This window comes from Phoenix dactylifera, chromosome 12, assembly GCF_009389715.1.
Source record: "Phoenix dactylifera cultivar Barhee BC4 chromosome 12, palm_55x_up_171113_PBpolish2nd_filt_p, whole genome shotgun sequence".
Lineage (NCBI taxonomy): Eukaryota > Viridiplantae > Streptophyta > Magnoliopsida > Arecales > Arecaceae > Phoenix > Phoenix dactylifera.
Window position 1 is genome coordinate 2251369 of NC_052403.1, and position 22800 is coordinate 2274168.

Consider the following 22800-nt stretch of genomic DNA (forward strand, 5'->3'; position numbering starts at 1 on the left):
CCCCTACATGGCAACCATGTACAAAGTATACCGTACTTTGCATTGCTGATCTTTATTACAAATAATTAAATAGAAATAGCTTTTGTAACTATAATTTTAATAATTGTAGCAGATGCAGTTATAGTCCTCATTTGAATTGTATACAATAAAATTATAAGCAAATAAATGGCTTTTAAGATTTTTTTTAGCCATCTTTTCTTGCTTTTTTTCTTTTTTTTTTCATTGGCGCGAGCATAGCCCAAAAAGTTAGAAAAAAACAAAAACTACAAAAAAATTTGGGACTGAGCCACGTCCGTCACAAATAACATTTTCGGAATATTGGGCTACATAGAAAGCCACCTAGTCCACAGCACTATTGGTCTCTCTGTACATATGAGTAGCCCGGAATAGAATACAGTCGTCCAAAAAGCGGCGAGTATCCTGAATCAACCGCATGCTCCCATCAGACTACCCAGAGCTCGGGATCTCCTCGATCACCGTAGCAATATCTTCCTCAAGAATGATATAATCCACACCCAACACCTGTTTCGCATAGAAAACACCCTCCCAAGCGCCCCTAACCTCGGCCCTGACAGGGGTCTGGTCAAAAATACGCCACCCCTCAGCCGCCGCTAGTCTGGCCTGTTGATTTCTGATGACAAACCCAGCGCTACTGCAACCACCCGCCCTAATGCAACCGTCAAAGTTCATCTTGGAAAAATCAGAGGGTGGGGCTCCTGCCTTTGTATTAACTCTTGAATTCCTTTTCCATCCAAGTAATCATGGAACCCACTTAGGGCTCGTTTGGTTCGCGGGAAGCATTTTTCCTCATAGGAATATGATTCCTGGGAAACAAATTCCTAAAAAGATGATGCCTAGGAAAATACTTTTGGCATGTTTGGTTGACCATGGGAAAGTGACAATTTTTCAAAGTGTTTGGTTGGCCATCCACTTTCCTCGGAAAGTTATGTATAATTCGTACAATACTTTTAATAAAAATTAGGTCTTTAATACCTCTTTAATGTTTCTTTAATGCTGAATGATCTTTTTGGGAAAAAATAAAAATAGAGTGATTTCTGCCTCATAGAAAAGTTACTTTTTCATGTTTTTCATGGGAAAGATTTTTCCATGAAATATGGGAATCATATTCCAATGAGAATACAACTTTTCTATCTCTTTTTTAAAAATTTTAATTAAATAAGAAATATTTTATTATTTTTTTGTTGCCTATATTTTTTTTTTTTTCTTCTTTTTCCGCGAACCAAACGGGCGCTTGGTTTTTTCAAGGAAAAGAAGGGCAACGCAAGTTACTCTCTGTAAATTTTCAATATCGCAAGGAGGAAAATTTACGCACTGACTCAAAAAAAACTTACGCATAGAAACGAGGGGCCGTGCTTGGCCGTGCAGGATATAATTTCTTTTACCGGGCGCTGTTTGGCAACAAATCTGGAGAACTGTACAAATAGCCTCATGACACGTGGCACAGAAAAACTCTCGAGTGATTTCTCTCTGCCCCTTCAAAGAAGCTTCAACCCTGATACTCCGTCTCTCACGCTTCCTCTTTTTCTTCCTCGGCTCCAACCCGCGTCTATACTATCAGCTACTTAGCTGAGGTCAGGCGCTTGCCCTTTCCCAGTTATTCCCACTGTTTATCCTCTTCTTGAAGCTTCCGATCTCCATCGGGATCAGTTCGCGTGTTCTTTTTCTTTCCGTTCTTTGTTTTCTTTTGTCTTCAAGGCTTTATTAATGTAATTTTTTTTTGCCTTATTTTTGTGTTTTTTGTGGTTAATTCTTTCGATCTTGTTAGGTTTCTTTGTGGTGGAAAACTGGAAATTTGGCAGGTAGATGATGTTACGCTCCATTTAAGATTTGACACCCCCACCTCTTTTTTTTTTTTTTTTGATGTTTTCGCAGATTAAGAGCTCCGAGAAGATGACTTGCAAGTCAGTCTTTTATTCCTTGCAGGAGGTTTTCCCCCAAGTAAGAAATCGCCTTATAATCGCAGTCACTGATTTTGATTGTGGAATGGAATTCAGTAAGTAAAGTAAAAAACAAAAAAATGATTTCTTCAAGGTGAGGATGACCGGCTGTGTATTGAGTTTTTCTTGCAAGTAGCCTTCTAATCTATGCTAACATAATTTTGTTCTTATTTGTAGGAATTTATGTTTTTTCTTATCTTTCTACTAGGAATTTTCTGTATCTTTAGGAGATATGCTAACAAGTCACATAAACTTAAGCCTAATGGTGCTTATGATCAACCACAACAATTAACTAGGCATATGTGTGTGTGTGTGTGTGTGTGTTTGTCAGCCTGAGCTTTACTACTGTTTATCATTGACACACAACTTGAACAAGGCAGTCATATTTGTCTGCCAGAAAAGATCACAAATGTTAATTGAATTTTGATATGTTGATAATGAAATATTTGTGCAATTAGCTAACCTCAAATCATAGTTCTTGCCTGGAAGGACCCGAATATTGTCTTTCCCTTTCTATGAAGCTCTGATTTTAAACATACAGAACCCATGCTTGCAGACTGTTCCAAAGTCTATGATAATACTGTCTCTAGGTCCCTTGCAACACGTTCCATACCTGATGGGTCTCCAAACAATTTGCTTATGATGCACTCATCACTATCAAGTATCAACTGATTAAAAATGAAGGCCTTTTAAACTAGGGCATTTGTAAATGTTTCAGGATCCTGCCCATGCATGACTTGTAGACTTGTAGAAGTAACTTGAATGACTGATTTCCTTCAATACTTTATGGAAACTTCTTTAGCGGGCCTTTCTCTCAACAAGAGTCTAGCATGCATGTTCATATGACTAGATGGTATGGATGTATGTCATGCTCCAGACTAGTTGAATATTTTCTTATGTTATTCTTTCAATTTGATGAATACATGCACTCCTCTTGTTTCTCTCCCGCGAAGTAAAGACTGAGCTAAGTGGGGTATATTAATTTAAGATATTTGTAGTTATTGGCAGTGTGCAGATGAATAACTGTGCAACACAGAGCTTCACGGACAGATTTGGAAGTTTGGATTTAATATTTTAATGTATAGATAGACGGATAAAATGTTTAGCTAGCAGCTATTTTAAGGTTTAACATGTGGGCGCCAATGATTGCAGCTGCTTTTCGCATAACATGTGGGCTGTGGAGCACCATCAAGCGGCCCCCAAGTGAATTGGTGTGCCCTAGTTGCCACTCATGAGGTTTTAATTCGAAAGGCTGTTGCGTGCTGTTCCGCAATCCACAGCGTTTGCATCATGGTCAGCCTTTGATAGCAGATGCCTGGAAAATATACCATGCCCTTTTGGTATAACTATAATACGTACAGCCCCCAAAACTCAAACTCAGGAAAACTAAGTTCTTTTTGTGCCATATTCTAGAAAGAAAATCAATGAACATGGAAGAAGCTTTCCTAACAAGTTTACAAAGGGATAATCTTATTGCATCTTCTAGATTTTCTGTGTGTATTATCACAAATTGAAAATTTTATGTGGAAGAACCAGCGAGCCCTCCCTCTCTCTCTCAATCTGTGCTTTGTTAAAAGCTACTAGTAAATTGTCTTTTGAAGTTTATTATTTTCTTTTCTCATGTATTTCGGGGCTTTTACCACATACATTTATAACCAACCATATCGTAACAACCTGTAAGTGGCAGCGCATACTTAAGGTTATTGTGGCCATAAGAGATATATATAGACACACACACACACACACACCCTCCTGCCATTGGCTCTTTTTTTCTCCTAACCAAAGGGTTTAGTCAGGATGTTATGCAGGTTCTCTTTTAAATGAATTGTGGTGACTAGCCACGGTAACTAGAGAAAACTATGCAGTACATTACTGAAGTGGTTTCCTTAGAGAAAGGCATAGCTATATCTAATAATGATAGTTTTGATGGTTTAATTTATCATGCAGTAAGTCCACAACGGTCTTTCTGAAACTAGCTACTTGAGGTTTGTGCTATTTGAATGGAGCACAAAAGTGAGTTTGGACCTGAAATGAAATGTAAAAAGTTGTCTTTCACATGATATGACATTAACTTTGCACTTAAGATACTTCAAAGTTCAAACATCATACAATAACTTGAGTATTTACATTATAATTACTTTTTGGTAATTCAATTAAGTAGGTTGGTTGTTGTACAAGGCTTGTTCTGAAATTCAGTTAACTTCTCAACTTCTTGAATTTATTAATTCTAAACCAATATATGTTAAGTAAATATAAATGCAAGGTGTATTATTCTTTTTGCGTGCTCACAAATTTGTTGCATTTACAATTCAAGTAATGATCAATTCTTTTTCATGACTTCCTGCAGATAGATCTTCGTATCCTAAAGGCTGTTGCAACTGAATATTCGAAGGATGTTGATGCAGCTGTTGAATTTGTTCTTTTGGAAGTTTTACCATGTATAAGTGAAACAAGGGAAACATCTTATACACTTGATCATGCTTATGACATGGAACATTCACTTGCCAATGGTAAGTGTTCCTTTGATGATGTCATATATTATATTGGAACTACTCATCTTTTGAGCTTGTTGATTATGGCATTTTTTTTATGCTCCATATGCACTTATGTAGGACAAACACATACAATATAATGTATTTTTGCTTTTTCTTTTTGGTAGCTAATACTAGATAACATGTTGGATGTGTAGCCGGAATGAACAAGCAGGATAGTTTGTTGGGACATCAGGGAGACAAAGAGAATACAAGTCTGCTCCCGCTCCCGGAACCATTCGTTGTATGTGAAAGTGCTATTTCTGATAATTACACACAAGCAGCTAATGCTGAGTCATCATGCATGGAGAAATCAGTAAGCAAAGGTTCGCATGTAGGAAGGCCAAATGAGCCAGGTTTGTTTCCCTGTCCACATGAAGCCGTTGATGTTACTGCGAGTCCATCATCACAAGCCAAAATGATGGAAGATGCAATAGATCTTATTTTTGATCATACAATTAATGCTTTTGATTCAAAGCCACACTCCTTGGATGAAATAGTCATGGACACTTCACCTTCCAATATCCTTGTCCATGATCACCTGTCCAATGCAGAACATAGAAAGGCAGTCAATCTGGTAGAACAAATAGTTGAACCGTGTCAGGGATTGGCAAAAAATCAGTGTGTTTCTCTTGATGGTACTGTCCAAGAATTGTATGGGACAGAGGCTAATGGTACTGTGACATGTGTTGGTATGCAAGCTCAGAAATTTTCAACCCCAATCTTTGTAGGCAGTACAGATATAATGGAACTTGGTGCTGCTGTAGAGAAGGATATGAATGGTCATGAAGGTGAATATAAAGAACAATTATTGAGATGTTTGACAGAGGCTGCAAATATCCAGGATTTATGTGATTTAGAAGTTAATGACTCTGTTGTAACTTCCTTTACCCCGTCTGGTGATATCTCATCATGTAATCTTGAAAACAGTACAGACTCTGTGAAGCATGCTGAGTTGTTGGCCTTTGAGAATAAGATGGCTTCTTCAGGTGATAATTGTCAATCTTCAATGGTAGCTGGTCGATCTGGCCAGGTTGTAAATATTAATTTTCTTGAAGATTCTATCCTTGATGCTGAAAACAGCAAGGTATGACTTATGCAATATAGTGCATTTTTACATCACTTCAATTTAGGTTTTTTTGTTTTATGATCAGTGAATTCTTTTAATGCGAAATAAGCTAGTATTTTGATAAATCTAGCATTTAGTTAATATCTTCTTTTTCCCTAGACCTTCAACAACACACATTCATTTAGCATCATATAGTACTGTGGTCATCTTATTCTCATTCTAATGATGGGTGATTTTAAAACAGCTGAATTGCACTCTTGTCAAAACTATACCTAACAGTTTTATCCTTCTTGTATGAAGAATCATATTTAGATGTTAAAGGAAAGATGGAACTTAAGCTTAGAAAGTAAACATCATTCTCAATATGTACTAGATACCTGGTATGGAATAACCAGAATGAAAGATTAGTTGCAGATACTCTAAAAATGAAGGAAGAAGGATATTTTTGAGAATCGTGAGTTCAATTTGCAGTGCATATAACATGTTTTTGGGAGCACTACATAGGGTTAGTTCTAGCCATCCTTTTGCAACTGCAGGCTAAGATCAAGGGTTTATATTAATGTTTGGTTTTCTTTGATTTTTAGATGTAGTGTAAGTACAGGTAATAGTGAGATCAAACCCAGCAAGTGAATAAGAACCCTTATTTAAAGGTCTAGAATAGGCTTCTCAGAGTGGAGTCTTTATCTGATTTTTCTTTAAGATGGACCTTTCATCTTTCATAGACATTCTGGAGACTTATCTAAAGGGACTAAGCTATCCTAGGGCATATTTTTTTTTCAAAACCATCAGATTTTATTAACTAAATTCAGATGTAACTCGTATGATTTATGATATTTGTCCAGAAGATGATTGTGGTGAGGAGAGCATCATAAGTCATCTTTGGCATGTGGATAATCTCTTTCTTTCAGACCTTTTTTTTTGCTTTTGGTTGAGACTCTAGAAGATAAATGTAGTCTAGAAATATATTTATCATTTTTTTCTGTACCCTCTAAATGGCAAAGCTCTTCATTTATATCTGAAAGAAGATGATGTGCCGATTCATGTGCGATAAGAGATTACAAAAGAGTGTGATAGGCAGTAGTGATCTGCTTATTTCAGTTTAAGAATATTAAGAATTTTATTTGAAGAGGGATTAGAAGGAGGAAAAGGGAAGGAATAGGGGAATGTGGCATGAGAAAAAAAATTCTGATTTTTTTTTTTTTTTAACTCGTGGTTTTGTTTAATTTCTGAAAACAGAATTAAGGTGGCATTGCTCTTTTTAACTTCACGTAAAACTAGACTTGAAAGTTGGATTTAATTTTATGATTAAATGCTTGAAAAAATTTGGATATATTAATTGTGAAAATGGAGATACACTGCTCACAATTTACTTTTGGCGTCCTATGTTACACACAAAGTTGTGAGGTTTAAAAAATGAAGGTGCATTTCTCATATTTCATCCCCTTTTCGTTCGTCCTTATAGATCCTTTTTTCCATTTCACATCTTGCAAAGTTATCCCCCATTTGATTGCATTTATTCTTGAATAAAGAAAGAGAAAATAGAAAGGCAAAAGGACTACTTCCTTATCTCGATATAAAGTCTGGTGATGGAACATGCAACTTTTAAGCCAATTAAGTAATAATGGTTGTTGTAATTCACTGAATCAGATGTGGTGAAACAAATATTTAATTTAATGGAAATATATAATATGAAACTAATTCCATCTATATGTGACATGAGTACATAATGTTATGTCCAGTTGGGTTCCGATGGCCAAATTCAAAACTCAAACAGCCTCCATTGCCTAACTTTAGCCATTTATTTTTTTACTTTTTATAGTGGCTCTTCACAACTGCTCCTCTTGACAGCTAGACCACCCTGAATATCAGTATGTACTCATTACTCATATATATCTGTATCTGACACGGATTACACTGATTATGAATTATAATTGTTTCTTTTTCAATTTTCTTCTTCTTTATCACTGGAAGGAGCCATCGATCTGTTTAGTTTCTAGATATGCATCTGCTGATTAGCCATCAAACTGGGAATGATATTTCATAATCTTGTTTCTGCCAAATGTAGCTTTGTATTTTTAAGTTCTGTATGTATTGTCTTTACCCACTTTATATTCTTTTGAATGACTATGGATCATACACTGTTTCTGCTTTGCATATTGGTAGCTGCATGCTATAACTTCCATCTTCTAATATGATTTTTTTTGTGTGCATCTGTCTTTGTTTTTGCTTCTTTCAAGTCCTGAGTATTGCAAAGAAGTTTGCTTGTTTAAGGCCTTCTCGAAACAAGCATAGGGCAGGGTTTTCCACTACTTGGTTAAGAACTTATGTTTTATAGTTACTGTCAAAGTAGATATAATTTCTTCACTGAAAATTGTGCAGAAAACATTGGAATCTGCCTTGGAATCAGTTATTAATATGGTAAAAGCAGTAGAGCTTCATGAGGAGAGAGCTAAACAGGCTAAAGAAGAAGTTATCATGGCCGGTCAAGATATTCTTACTAAGGTGGAGGACCTCAAACAGATGGTGAAACATGCAAAGGAATCAAACGACAAGGTTGTGCACTTGGTTTTTTTATTGTTTCTTTTTCAGTTTCATGATAGGGAACTGATGTTATTTCTGATTTTGTCAGAGAGCCGGGGAAGTTTATCATGAGAAATCCATATTAACAACTGAAATTCAGGAGCTTCAGTCCCAGATTATCAATATGTCAGATGAAAGAAACAAATCTCTTTTAATCCTTGACGAGGTGAAAAAGGAAATACATTTAATATATATACCCATTTACGTGTTTTTATCTGCCATGCAATGAGTACTTGTTCTTTTTAAATTTTTAAAGTAAAATTTTCTGGTAATGGATGTACAAGGATTATAGCTTCACATGTAAGTTGCGTGGCAGATGCATTCAACGCTCTTGCATCCAGAGCTCTCTTTAAAGTTTCAAATATATAAATTTACTAAGGATTTGAAATATCACATATCATACCATTAGTGTTCAGTTCCTGAATTCTTTTAATATTTCGGGTGCAATATCATGGATTTAAGTCATAATCCAACAACTTGAATGCAATAAATAACCAAGATGAGAAAGAAACTAAATTTCTTTATAATTTGCAATATAAGACAAGACAGTTGAACATTTACTTGTACTGGATTGGTTACCTTTTGGTTTATTGCAATCCAACACACATTTATGCAATTTAAATCCATAATGGAAGAGAACAAAAATCTCTTAAAAGTTCAGCTATTTGAAAGCCCCTAACATGCTTTAGGCCCTTTATGGCTATGCGAAAAATGTCAGAATTTTCTGATGATGAATGAAATTACAAAAATAAATAATTTATAGTAAATAAAATAACAATATACCATTATTACAAGTTTAGCAGTTATTTAGAACTAATCGTCAAGGTTCTTCATCCTATTCTGAGCCTAATTGCTCAAGCTAGATCCAATTTTCATGAAATTTGGATGGAAAACTGTGATTATACTAACGTGTGATATTAAGCCATTATTTTCATGGACTAAGATTAATTCTGGTTCCTAAATAATATTCATTGATTGAATTACACCAAAGCCCAATGCAATCAACCTAGCCTACCCATCAAGCCCAAAACAAACCAGCCCACAATCCTTTGTTTGGTGAATAAGGTTTAGATCTGAGCCGAGATTCAAAACCGACCTGAACCATAGGCTTGACCTAGTATGCCTTCTCCTTTTCTTATTCAAACCAGGGAAGGAAAGAAGAACAGCCATGATTAACCATGGCTGACCCTCCCATGGCCATGTCGTAGTCATCGCTGGGCAACCACCCATCGGCCATCCAACTATTGGGAAAAACTGACAGGCATCTTGACGCCAGCAGCTGATCATGAGTGTGGGAACTCAAGTTGAAAGGGATAGTGGCCAGTAGTGTGGTCGACCATAGAGATGGACAGCCAAAGGGTACCCACCAGTCAGCCACCTTGTTGTCGATATACCAGCTGGTGTCTGGTCTGGCACAGTCAGGCTGGTGGTCACTTGTAAGGGTTTTTAATCTTTCTTTCATAGAAGAATTATACTTTTACCTTGCTATGATATGATCCAGCGACCAATCTATGATGTGGTCACCACCGTGATGTTGGTAGTACTTGAATCCAGTGATGATGTTCATGAACACAAATCTCTTTCCAATGTTAAAATTTCTGTTAAGAAAGAGGACCCTTTTTTTTTATAATCTCACTAGTAGCAAGAGCACCATCTAATCATGAGAAAACTAAAACCCCTGATTTACCCCTTTTTTAATTCCAAAAATCAGTATGAAACCATTATATATTAATTTTAGATTTAAGAGAAATCCTTTAATCGAAAATTCAATGGGATTTGACCCAAAAAAATATTTTAATCTAAAATTTCACTTCCACTTTTTCTCTCGGCTTTCAACAACTTTCGCTTGATCTTGCCATGATTTGCTTTATCATAGAACACGAACCATGGTTTTCTGGTCTTACATATAAGCATATGTACAATAATGCATAGGATCATTGTTCTCATGATCAAGGAAAATCACAATCAGTATTAGGGTTGGATTGCATACCTTACATTGACAATAGCCGTAATACTCCTATAATCGAAGCCAAACTGGAGAACAATCTACTGGAAATCACTAAGCATACCGGTCTTCTCTCACCTCACTCTCCATGTAGGGTATTGGTGGGAAACTTTGTGGGCGTATCTTGATATGAGTTAGAGAGAGGGACCGGAACCCTCATATATCTAGTTGCTGGTTTCATAAACCTTCAAGATCCTTAGTCTAGTTAGGACTTTCATTTCATCTCCCAAGTAATTGGAATAGGCAACTTAACTGACTAGGCTAACCTTATGTGGGAGTCCAGGTTTATTAAAACAAAACATGGAGCCACACCTTCTATCTACAAGTGATTATTTAGGCCACATTACATGGATAAATTCTAACATGCGTACATGCATGATCAAAGCTCCCCTTGACTAGAGTTTCCATGCAGTTGTCCAACTACAGGGCAGTGCTGGCACTCAAGGAACCCTTAACACCATCTTCCTTTGCCATGAACTCCTCTCTCCCCCATTTGCCAGGTCTTCCCATCCCTTGGTTCTGAGTTGTTTTAGAGAATTCAACTTCCACGAAATTGATCTTTTTTATACCTCTTTTCTTTAAAATTGTCTTTGCTAACAATTCAGCCGTCGTCATAGATTCAAAATTTAGAAAAAGACAGGTATTCGCCAAAAGTTCACAAACATGAATGCACAAGTTAATTGTATTCCTTTACAGATTTTGGTTTCAACCCCTTAATTGTCCCTACTGTGGTTATGGAAAACCAATATCAGGTATTTTAACAGAACGGGTTCCATGCTTTATAAGTTGTAGGCAGCCAGTAGATAGTGTGAAATGCTGAATATTTTGACTGTGGTTTGTGTTTTCTGCTCCTGACCTCAGCTTCTTTCTTGCTAGATTCACCAAAGTCTTGAAACACGATTAGCTGCTGCAGAGGAAGCACGGGCAAGAGCTGAGCAGGAAAAGCTTGAAAAGGAAGAATTGGCTCACAGGGTTCTTGACGGGCAGGAGGCTATCATGGTGACCGTAGAGCATGAGTCTAGAAGACTCCAACAGGAAATGGAGGAGAACTCCAAGGTAACCATTTATTAATTCTACTATATAACCCAAACTCTGGAGTGGAGCTCTCACGAAGTTCCCTTCTTCATGCTTCCATGGCAACATGCATTGTACATGCCATGCTCTAATATATAATTTAAAAAAGAAAAGTTGGTATATATTTGTGCTATGAACACCCCACCTGCATTAAGAATGAAATGCTAGTCAGCAGCTTTATAATCTTCTGGTTACTATGTTGCAGTTGAGGGAGTTCTTAATGGATCGTGGCCGCATTGTTGACGTCTTGCAGTAAGTTTCCACATGCTTAGTTAATTTAACTTTGAATTTGTTTGCAAACTCCAATGGTATGCAAGCTTCTATTTTCCAAAATTTTGTCTGCAGTATGACTTTCTTGTGTAGTGATTATTGCATGCATTCGTGGTTTAACTTTTCAAGTGCTTTTTATATGGAAACAATAATCTTGACTGTAAATTTACTATGAGTATAAATCTGGAAAAGTTGAAGTCCACATTGTGCATTCTTTTATTTCCAGCGAACAATATATCCTAAGTTGTTTCAAATGAATAAAATATATCTCATGTAATTAAGAATATTAGAACAAATATGGATGAGCAGAAACTTAACTAATTAGAACATCACTTTGCAGAGGAGAGATAACCGTTATCTGTGAGGATGTGCTGTTGCTCAAAGAAAGAGTTGATGGACATGCTCCACTCGACGGAACAAGGACATTGCTGACTTGCAGCTCGACCTCCTCAGGCAGCTCGTTATATAATAAAAAGTTATTCGCTGACCAAGTTCTTCATCCTCTAGATAGAGAAAGCCCAAGAATTAATGAAAAGTCATCCGAAAACCAGCTTCTGGAAGGATATGTTAGTGACAATCACAAGGCATCTCTTGATGATGACTGGGTACTTTTTTGATGATAAGACTGAGGTGTACAGCTGATAACCTGTGGTTGTCTGAACAGCTTGCATCAGACATTGATTGAAGGCTTGCTTCTTGACTTGCTTCAAATTATATTTCCAGTTTCCCTTTCTGGTTTCTTAAGAGTAAGATATGAACTACTTGTCTATGTATCAGTTGTATGTACATATTATCGTTGACTGCCACTCTTTGCAGTTGTAAATATGTGTATTCACCTTGAAAACACTTTTTTTATGATACCTTCTTCAGTTGTTGGCCTTTCTGCAAGGCGTTATGGATTTAGGTCCTGGAGATCTCAATCTCTAACTCATTGCTGTTGCTGATTTGATCTAGGGCACAGATCGGTGAGCAACCTCATGAGAATATCTAAATTAAGTACTTTAAAATCGTGTTAAGAAGCCGATTGCATTCGTTTCCCCTTTATGGAGATTGGGTGTAATTCCTTTCCCCTTAACATCGCCAGTCTCTTGTAACCATGTCTGGAATCCATTCTTGCTTGTTATCTTTTTATTTTGCAACCATGCTTGGAAATTGTTAAAATCAGACCAGATTGAACGGCTGGTCGGACCGAAAACTGGTGAACTGGCTTCCTGTCCGGTTTGACTTTTGTGGTAGGATCGGAAAATGCAACTGCCATGGTGAGAACGAGATCAAACCGGCCGGTTGTCGTGAAAACCAGGGGAGCAAAGAGTGGTGGGTGGAGTGGTAAAATTCGAACTTTTGCTATTTGTTTGAGAAAGCTCTTAACCTATCAAACCACCTCTCAAACAATAGTGGAGTTATGATGGCTTATTAAGTTATAAAAATTATATTTGCATTTGCTTAAAAGGAGTTCATTGCTTAGTATTTCTATAATCAATTCTCTTCAATAAAAAGAACCAATTCCCTTACAAAATTAAGTAAAAATATATACTTTGTTTGTTTTATTTAGATATCTTTAAACTATTTTTTTCTTCAATGTTGTTAAAAGAGCTAAATGAAAAAAAAATCAATAACTATACATATTTTTTACATTATATTTTAATATTTTTTATTTTAATTATCACGAATGCAGCCTACAAAAATGAACGCCTATGCGTGGTGCATCATCATATGGTGCAGATGGTATAAGATATAATTTTTTAATAAAATGGTATTTTGGCCGATTAGATCTTTTCGGCCGATTTTAATAATTGCAGGAAAGCTGACCCGGTAGTAACCGTTACGCCGCTTCCTCTTAACTCGGGTCGTGTCAGGTCCTCAGCGTATCGGGTTCGGTCGGATTACGGCTAGTGTCAGGACCCGACCCATCGGCAGGTGTGGTGCCGGGAGGAGGAGTAACTGTAACCGCTCGAACCGTCCCCCTCCCTCCAACCATTTGAACTCTTTTGTATGCCCGCGTTTCCCACTTCCCAGACCAACGTAACCACCTTCTCCCATGGACGACTCCACGAACACCACCACCACCACCACCATCGGCTTCTCTCCTCTTCCTCCTCCCGCAACCCTGGCCGCCGCTCCGCCGCTCATCCACTGGCCCGCGACCAACAACGCCTCCGATGGTGGCGGTTTCTCTTCCGGGAGTCTCAACCTTCCCCTCCCTTCCCGGGACGTTGTCTCCTACCCTCCCACCACGGCCACCCCGAAGAAGCCGAGACCCCCTCGAAGGAAACCGGATGCTGCCGCCTCCACCTCCACCGCCACCCCCCCGAAGACCACTCCACCCTGCACCGAGTGCGGCAAGCGCTTCTCCTCGTGGAAGGCTCTCTTTGGCCACATGCGCTGCCACCCGGAGCGCCAGTGGCGTGGCATCAACCCCCCACCCCACTTCCGCCGCCTGTCATCTCCTGCGGCGGCCCACTTCTCCGACGAGGAGTACCAAGTAGCCACCAGCCTCATCATGCTAGCCAACGGCCCCCCGAGGGATGAGCACGGCATCGGTGTGGCTGTTGATGGCAAGTTGGTGTTTGGGTGGCCGCAGCGCAGAGCCAGGCTGACGAATCCGAGGAGCGAAGGAGTGGACGGAGCGGTCCATTGCGAGGTTGGTGGAAAGAAAGCGTGGGTGGACGGCGAGGCATTAGGATCTGCTCACAATTGCAATCTCTGCTATAAGGGTTTCTCCAGTGGGCAGGCTCTCGGGGGGCACAAGAGGTGCCACTGGGAGAGGGGAGAGCACCAAGTGGGGAGTTCTTCTTCATCGGCCAAGAACTATGTTTTGGACCTCAACCTGCCTCCACCGACGGAGAGCAACGAGAGCAGTCCAAGACCTGCTGTGGATTTAAGGCTGGGGATTTGAGGGGATTAGATTTGTGGCAATGCAATACGTAGGTATATGTTATATACTTTTCCGTCATTTAAATTTGAACCTGATTTGTACTTGAACATCCGTGTTCTACAAAGTGGAACGTGGATGGAGAATGTTCAACGTTGTGTTCTGATTATTTTCCTTAATCAATCCAAATAACTGTCAACAACTGTCAACTTGATTCCTACTTAGGTTTACTTTGCTCTATTTATATAAGTTGTGGTCATTCGTCATCCGTTCGTACTACTGGTGACATGGAGTAACAAGCAGTCCTCCTCATACTTGTTCTCCCTCAATTAGAAGTTTTAATGATATCACCCAAATTAAGTTACAGCTTTCTCTATGTCTGCTTGTTGAGCATCTGTTGTTTTCTGAAATGAATGAGAACCATATCCGGCGTAGACAATGATTAGCTATATAATCTGCGACTTCATTCCCCTTTTTATTAAATATGATTCCTTTTGATATATTGTTTTCAATAAGTAAAGGCAGACTAGATTGAGTCGAGGGTATAGACAACATATAGTATCAGCAAAGCAAAGGTGATTTGAAGGACTTGGGAAGTCTGCAGTGGGGAGCAAAAGGGTGGTTGCAGAACTGCCTCATTGACCAGTCATCAGACTTTCAGAAATCCAAGGTACTCCTCTTGCCTTTTGCTCAATCAACTGCATTAGTTTCTATCTATCAATGATTTTGTGGATTGATCAACTGAACCTTTCTTTCTTTGTTCTAAATGTTGGTGGTTAATTAATTTACAAATAATTAATGGTTGCAAAAATTTGTTTTTACTTATGTACTATGGTTTTAGGTTTTAAGTTGTACCACTTTTATTTGATATAAAGACTGGTTTGAAGCCTGCGACATATATAATGAATTCTCCACCATGGTGTGCTTAAATTGTTAGTTTTGATTACCTCATGTTGTGCTGTTGCATGAAGGAAAAAAAAAAAGAAAAAAGAACTAATGTGATTCAGATTTCGTTAATGAATTGCTATCCGTACCAAAAGTTACCAAGCTTTATGAGCTCTCTTATGAAAACTTATATACTGTAATTTTTGTTCGGAACTTTGGGTAAATTGTTCAACTAATTGCATCTGTAAATGATCTTTATCATGCTGATCCAAAGTTGCTCGCTTCTCTTTGGACACCACTTTTGCCTGGAAATTGGGTCCTACAGCTAAGGTAAATTCTGACTCTATCTTCTGATATCGCAATCCCTTTTCTTGATTATTTCTTCTCACTTCTAATAACAATCTCCTAACATAAGGCATTTGTTATTGCAAACAGGAAGTATGCAACAACTCTCATGACATGCTTGACTTTTGATCCTGTAATAAGTTTTCTGGAATTCGAGTATGCATTGCTTACGTTTTCCTTGATTTTGCTTTCTATTGCTCCTAATCTTAAGTCGTGCTGTACTTTCACTTTCTGTCTTGCAATATCGACACTTTTCCTGGAACCTGATCCCAATTTTCATTCTTCAGACTTGCAATTTTGCAATGTCACAGGAACAGCCTCCACTTGGGGACCTGCATCAAGTACTTGTGTTGCTGATTTTGCTACTATAATATAACCCCCCCCTGCCCACAAAAAAAATAAATAAAAATAAAAAAATAAAAAAGGCCTTCCAAACACTAATGATTAAACACCATATTTACCCTAGATGTTCCATCGTGCTTGTAATGCACTAGTAATTCTGTTCTGGTCTTCTAATATTTTGATTTGTGTTCTTTATTTTGCATCTTTGGCTAACAGTTTTTCCCTTTCATGCAGATATGAAATGAATCAGCAAAACATTCATTAATTTTATTGCAAGTAGCAGAATATATAGATTCTTCCAAACATGGATCTTTTACTGCACCATCTAGGTCCCCTGGTCAAAAGGTTAATGCAATTACATAAAAGTACTTCATATTGATCTTCTGTGCTTTATGTTTGTTTAGATTAAAAATATCATATAAAACTTTTCCTGATTAATTTGCAGAAGTTCTTCTGGAGGAGAGTTACAAAAAGCTCAGTGATTTCTCATGCCAAAACAATATGGTATTGGTGGTATCCCGTTTCGGTTGTATTTGAATCTAATATGATTTGCTCTACATTTCCATCTCTCTGCGACCATGTCTGGAAACAATTAACATCCATCCTTGCCTGAAGTTAGTTCTTTGGGTGATTTTTTTAAGAACCAAGAATATTTCATCTTGTCATTTGCTCTGTACTGGATGGTGATATACTGCATTCTATTTAAGGGGAAAAGAAGGAACCGGTCGAGGAATTTATTGAGCAATATCACAGATGCATTAATGTCCTACTTGTTACTCTCTTTTCATTCTCAAAAGAGGATTGATAGAAATAAGCGCGCACGAAGTTGAGGCCACCTACATGTTGTCTGAATTGTGAAACACAAACAGCTGCCTCTTAATATGGGCCCTGCATCTGATACATGCAGGACCATGATTTAAGAGTAGGAAAATTATGTGTGTGTTCCCTTTGGCAACGTGCGAGTTTAGGTCTTTTTTCTCTCCATCTTATGTAAGAGGTGAGTTCTCATAACAGTCAGCTTGTTTGCCAATTTTTCTCCTATATGCCTGCAGGAAAAGGGCCTCTAATCAATGGATTCATTTTTTCTGGTTCTCACCTGATCCTAGATCAATCATTACAAAAACTATATCTGCATATGCAATGCATGTGGTTTATTTAAAAGAGGAACATTTGATGGATGGCTTTGATTCTATCAACCAAGATGGTTTGCAATATATGTAATTATTAGTATTTTCTGTATTTTAGTTTATAGTCATCTATCTGACAACAAAAATAGGGTGTGTTTGCTAAAAGAAAGAGCACTATAATTGGATCGTAGGCTTAGAGATGCAATCATAACATCATGTGCAAAGGAAACCATGAGATTTCTGGGCTTTCCTCCGGCTTTGTTTACTTTTTCTTTCATCCTCAAGAATCCGAGATAGACTTCTCTCCAATTTCTTTGCCAAGTGAGATCAAGTGACATTGTTGAACACCTCAGTCTGGACTTTGAACTGATATCAGTTTAGTCAAGATACAAGATCTATAGACAATAGGACTTGTTGTGTCTCTATATCACATAGCAGAAGATTTTCAGGCGTCAAGACCATCTAAACTTAGCTTAAGCAATCCTTCTGCAATGCCTTTTACTTCATCCAAAATTCCAGGTCAATATCCCAGAAATAATCAGCAACTGGAAGCAACATTTGTTGCCATTGTCATTTTGGTTTTGAATTGTTTGTAGGTATTGGAGATTATGATTATAAGATAGGTCATAATTAGGCTAAAAAATATGATATCAGAGATTACAGTTTCCAAGGTTAACTTCAGAACCTCCTTTATCATGAATGCTCTCCTGTTAGAGATAAAATCCAAACTCCCAATCTCCAACCTAGGGAGGGCCAGTTGTTTCAACTCAATCGTATATTGGAGGGAAAAATAGCATCATCATTCTTCCTTTTAGTTTATGAAATTACTCCATATAACGAAATCGATCGGTGCACAGACTACCGGAGGGGGATGTTGCATGACTCTTTGTATTCATATAACTCAAGCTCGAAGTCAAGAGAGTGACTTTCAGGAGTTATGTGGCCTATCACCAAAGAGCTGCAACATTCACATTACACTTTCATAGCTTCAACCTCCAAAAAGAGACTCAAAAAATTAACAGCCACGGGTAGGGTTGTCAATAGAGACAGCCAACCGGCTAACCCACTCCAAAACTTCCCTAAAATGTAGGATTGCTTTCGGCATGAAAAATAAACCTAATAAGCTACTAGGTTGGGTTTGGGTCCTAAAGATACAGCCGGTCTTATTGGATCAAGTCAGGGTTTAGGTATATCCATACCCGAAAACTTGAAATCCAACCAAATTGTAAGTATACATACACACATGCACATATACATACTACGTGCGCGTGTATGCGTATGTATATATGCATTTATATTGCAGTCTTTTTAATTGCAAAAGGTAGAAATTAAACAGAGAGCAATCAAACTATGAGCCATCTTGTCCCACAGAATATCCTATCTTGTGATTATGGTTGGTAGTTGTTATTAATAAGTTAATCTTTTTACAATATATTTGTTATGATTTAGCATCTATACTAAGCCTAGTTATTGTAGGATCTTCTTCCTCCATATTTTTTTGTTGCATGGATATTAAATAACGATTGAAAATATGATTTTTTTATATAGTATTCTGGATGTATTAAATAATATAGAAATAGTCTAAAAGCATAGCAAAATAATTTGTTAGCTACCTGATTTTCATCCAAAACCAACCGGATATTCGATCTTTTTTGAACTAATATTGGATATGGGGGTACAAAGCTTTAATTGGGCTTAGATTCATGCTTTGAATCTAACACATTATACTTTGGGACCCACTGACACCCCTAGCCACAACATAAAAACAATCTTTCTTACCAATTTTCCATTCCAGCTCCACATCCGATAGCCTCTCAGACTTACTAAAAGAAAATGCAAAATATATTTGTAGATTAAGACTGCTTACGTCTCTTGTACCAAACCCTTTTAAGTGGATCTTCTCACTCCTGGGGGATTCACTTCTGTCACATGCTGGTTACTTTGAAGGAATAAATTCTTTCTTGCAACTTCACAAGGCAAGAAAATCAAGGACTAATTTGGGTAGCGTCCAGTAGAGAAATTTGATGATGGCATTTCTAGCTCTGCTGTAAGAACCTGGAAAGATTAATTCAAGGTTGCGGATCCAAACCTCGTCCTGGTTTTATGCTTGTGAACTCATAGAGATAAACATCAGCCAGCCCAGCTTGCTAGAAGATGGCCCATATAGCGAACAGAGAGCATTGGGAATTTGGGAAGAGGTTTTCCCCAATAAGTGGAAAGAAATAAATGACGGCAGCATCCTGATTTTAGTAAAGTAAAATAGTCTTGGCTCATTGGGCCTTTTTACTCTCATAAACAAACTAAACGAAAGATTTCTGTAGCATTGAGCGATATTCAGTAATCAATAGATGTTAACAATACCCATTTTTTACATTGACAGATCGTCCGAAATCCCTTCTTCAGGTCGAACAGAACAAGAAATAAACAGCAACAAATATAAATCGAGAAATTGAAAATATATAATACATAAAGATTGAATAATCATACAAGAAACTTCTTGAATGCTGAGCTAGTTATGATGGAATGATTAACCTTAATGAATCATAAATCATACCTTGACTTGCTAAATCCATCTTGAACTTTAAGATGTGTGCAATCTGATCCACAGCCGCGATTAACTGAGATTTGCTCTGATCTAAACAGAGATTAACGAGAGATCTTTTGGAGAGAGAGCTCTTAATGCGTGTATTAGAGAAAGGGTCTAACAGGTTATTTATAGCTCTCTCCAGGGACCAAATGCCATAGTTAGTTACACCAGTGAAGAGTCACCCCCCATCAAGGGAACTCTTCACTAAGATGGAATTACCTTAATACCCTTAAGATTATCAGAATTTACGAAATTCAAGGGACACTTGTCAAACGTGAGTTCTAATTAAATGAGATCAGGGTTTAATTAAAACGGGATCCAACATTCTCCCACTTGGACCATATTGACGTCATTTATCAATGTGGGCCACAACTTGACGGGATCCCAACATTCTTCCACTTGGACCATATTGACAAATGAAATATTCTTAGTACTTGAATTTTATAATATTTATACGCGTATTCTTTCTATTCTGATATCAATTTGGACAAACTTTATGTTTGACTACTTTGAGAATAATAATACGAGCCATGGCGGAAATAACACCTATTTGATTGGCGTATAACCTATTTGATTGGTATGGTATGGCGTTCCTTGGTTGGAAGAGTTCAACTCTCTTCCGATCTTTGAAAGTGGCTACCAAAAAATTTCATAAGTATCCAAATGTTCGATACGTATATGACAGATTTTTGGAGTTGGATACGAGTTTCCAAGCAACACAGGTAAGTTATAAATTCAATCCTTTTGAGGCATACAAGAAGATACGTAGAAAAAAATAAAACCCACAATATTGTATGCTTCATACCAAGGTTCGTTGACTGATGCATACCGCCCTATACTAGATATACCGCACCATATCAGTACCGAACCAAGATTTAATACAAGATTTATGCCAAACTGATCACATACCAGGCATGCTGATAGTGTACCGGCATGATACGGTATGAGATTCGGTACCGACATGGCGAGCCTTGTGTCATGCTATTGATTAAGAAATAGGACAAAATGAATGAATGAGTTTTGAGGGTTATATGTACAAGAAACAAGAAAAAGTGAGGAAGGAATATATTAAAGAAAGAATATAAGCTCTACAAATCAAGGACAAGGTGGTGAACTGGAGATAAATTGATTTAGATAGTACAATAGTGCAATTTAGGGATATAAATTTTATTAGAGAATTGAAGGAATAAAAGGCCTAGAGAAAGATCGACAAAGATAGCTCGACATGGTACAATTAAGCTTGCTAGTCATAATTCAGGTTTTGCGACTAAGGACAGTCTATCAAGCACAACCACAAAATAAGAGAATGTAATGATACTTTGAAAAAGTGCACTACTGCCTAATATACAGTGTAATTAGCAAAAATCATCTGCCTAGAATTACAAAACAACTTACCCATCAACGAGGTCCACCAACTTTGGATATAGCTTCTCATCACGTAGACGGTTGATTTCTGAAACTGTTGAATCCATGGGCTGCATATGGACTATGTATCTCGTATGCAAATGACTTACAGCTGATTTAGTTTTCTCCAGTGTTTCGGAATTGACACCACGTTTCTTTTGTTTATTCAGTAAAGCAACCTTCCTTTGATACTCAATCTTCATAAGCTCGCCTGTCTGCCTCCAATAAATAAAGCAATCTTTAGATTTATTATTTAATAACGGCTCAGGAAAGGAGGAGATGATTAAGAAGTTATGTTACAATACTTTTCTCTTGCATAGATTTATTATTTAATAACGGCTCAGGAAAGGAGGAGATGATTAAGAAGTTATGTTACATACTTTTCTCTTGCAATCACATATCAATTATGCATAGATCAAAAGTTTACATATCATAATCCACTCAAGCATATATCATTGATTGATCAATGATCTATACAAGTGTCATACCCTAGAAGTGTCTTGCTGCTTAAATTGGACATTAGGTGCCAAATGGAAGAGTCTACCCTAAAAGATAAAAAACTATTTATCTCAAAAGGATACACCAAACAATGCTAAACTTAATTTAAGTCAAATGAAAACTCTGAATTTATCTTCCCTTTTCTTTTAACATATGGAGAATATGTGCACTAGCATTACAAGCATATTAATAAAATTTACAATATTTTACATAACCAATAACATAGATTTAGATATCATGCTAACTGCCCTTAGGGACTTTAACTAAGATATTGAAAGAAATGAATCATATTGTTCCCGGTTGGTGTAAAATAGAGAAATTAGATATAGGGTTAACCAATACATGCTCCAACCTGAAATCCTAAACTATGACAAATCCATGCACACTAGCAAGCCTATAGTGCAAGATGTTGCAGCATGTTGTGTACATTACTGTTTCAGTGTAGCAAAAGCATCATCATAATAATAATAATTATAATTTGTTTTTGTACAGATGTTCTCATGAAGTTTTATTGTTCCTGAAATATTGTGCAGTTGTCACATGCTGGAAGACTCGATGATCATCTGTACAATACAGTAATGCGAGAAACAGCAACTGTGTATCTTAAGTCTGGTAAAAGGTTGTGGGAATAGAGTATGAACACTTTAAAGATGAGGAGGGTGTATGATAGAACGGAAAAGTTCGAAATATTAAAATTGAGTAAACTATGGAGTTGCATAAATTGAAGATAAAGTGATGATTTAATTAACTGACACAGTATTGATCTTTTGCAACAAAAGTCAAATGAGGTGATCATTAGAAAGCACTCAAACTTGTACAAGAGTATTGGGATTATGAGAAAGAAACCATTGATAAGTATACACATAAGTTACAAAAATAACCTAAGGAGTTTGCTTTGATGAGAATAAAAAAAATAATTCATAATGCAATGAAACAAAATGAGGGCAAAGCATGTTGCTTGTAGTGTCATGGCAGCACCATGTTAGTTTACTAGATTATTTTGCAGAAAAGGTAAAAGCTTTCTTTTGGTAATAATTATGGTAACTTAATGCTTCTATTTTGTCTTGGATGCTTTAATGTAGTGTATCAAGACACATGAAGGACAACCACAAATAGTGCGGTTAGGGCTTGCTGCATATGTGGAGAATCACCAAGTTTGCACCAGTAGGGGAAAAAAGAAAGGAAAATATGATTAAAGAGTCAGCAAACATTAGATTAAATCAAATATCAGAAAATGTTCCCTTCTATTTTGT

At 37.2% G+C, this 22800-nt stretch overlaps 3 protein-coding genes across 5 annotated transcripts in view; 2 read left to right on the forward strand and 1 right to left on the reverse strand.

The window, feature by feature from the left end:
* The first annotated feature begins 1462 nt into the window (after positions 1-1462).
* On the forward strand, positions 1463-12370 carry LOC103705094. 3 transcript variants are annotated; one of them, XM_039132282.1, is made up of 10 exons: positions 1505-1592; positions 1894-1959; positions 3111-3313; positions 4306-4468; positions 4648-5576; positions 7938-8111; positions 8188-8304; positions 11020-11199; positions 11423-11469; positions 11828-12370. In XM_039132282.1, exons 4-10 carry the CDS (start codon positions 4447-4449, stop codon positions 12102-12104), a joined length of 1746 nt encoding a protein of 581 aa, XP_038988210.1. In that variant the 5' UTR covers positions 1505-1592; positions 1894-1959; positions 3111-3313; positions 4306-4446; the 3' UTR covers positions 12105-12370. The 3 variants fall into 3 exon arrangements, with proteins under 3 accessions (XP_008786927.2, XP_038988210.1, XP_008786928.2); XM_008788705.3 differs by lacking the exon at positions 3111-3313 and having other exon boundaries at positions 1463-1592; XM_008788706.4 differs by lacking the exon at positions 3111-3313 and having other exon boundaries at positions 1587-1727.
* Positions 12371-13754: 1384 nt separating this feature from the next.
* On the forward strand, positions 13755-14552 carry LOC103705112 (zinc finger protein ZAT3-like). The gene has a single exon (XM_008788725.3). It carries the CDS (start codon positions 13865-13867, stop codon positions 14381-14383), a length of 519 nt encoding a protein of 172 aa, XP_008786947.2. The 5' UTR covers positions 13755-13864; the 3' UTR covers positions 14384-14552.
* A 4807-nt stretch (positions 14553-19359) lies between these two features.
* The window catches only part of LOC103695745 (nitrate regulatory gene2 protein-like), a 40600-nt gene continuing 37159 nt past the window's right edge, over positions 19360-22800 (reverse strand). Inside the window, exon 5 of the mRNA XM_039132283.1 lies at positions 19360-19571. The gene's annotated coding sequence lies outside the window, so the exon portion shown is untranslated. The remainder of the gene's footprint in view (positions 19572-22800) is intronic.

What these genes read in the sequence shown, in the direction of transcription:
- LOC103705094 (XM_008788705.3), top strand. Translation starts at nt 1,912, where the DNA reads ATGACTTGCAAGTCAGTCTTTTATTCCTTGCAGGAGGTTTTCCCCCAA. An exon ending in CAAAGGAATCAAACGACAAG is followed by an intron (nt 8,112 to 8,187) that starts GTTGTGCACTTG and finishes TGATTTTGTCAG; the next exon opens with AGAGCCGGGGAAGTTTATCA. An exon ending in CGCATTGTTGACGTCTTGCA is followed by an intron (nt 11,470 to 11,827) that starts GTAAGTTTCCAC and finishes ATCACTTTGCAG; the next exon opens with AGGAGAGATAACCGTTATCT.
- LOC103705112 (XM_008788725.3), top strand. Translation starts at nt 13,865, where the DNA reads ATGCGCTGCCACCCGGAGCGCCAGTGGCGTGGCATCAACCCCCCACCC.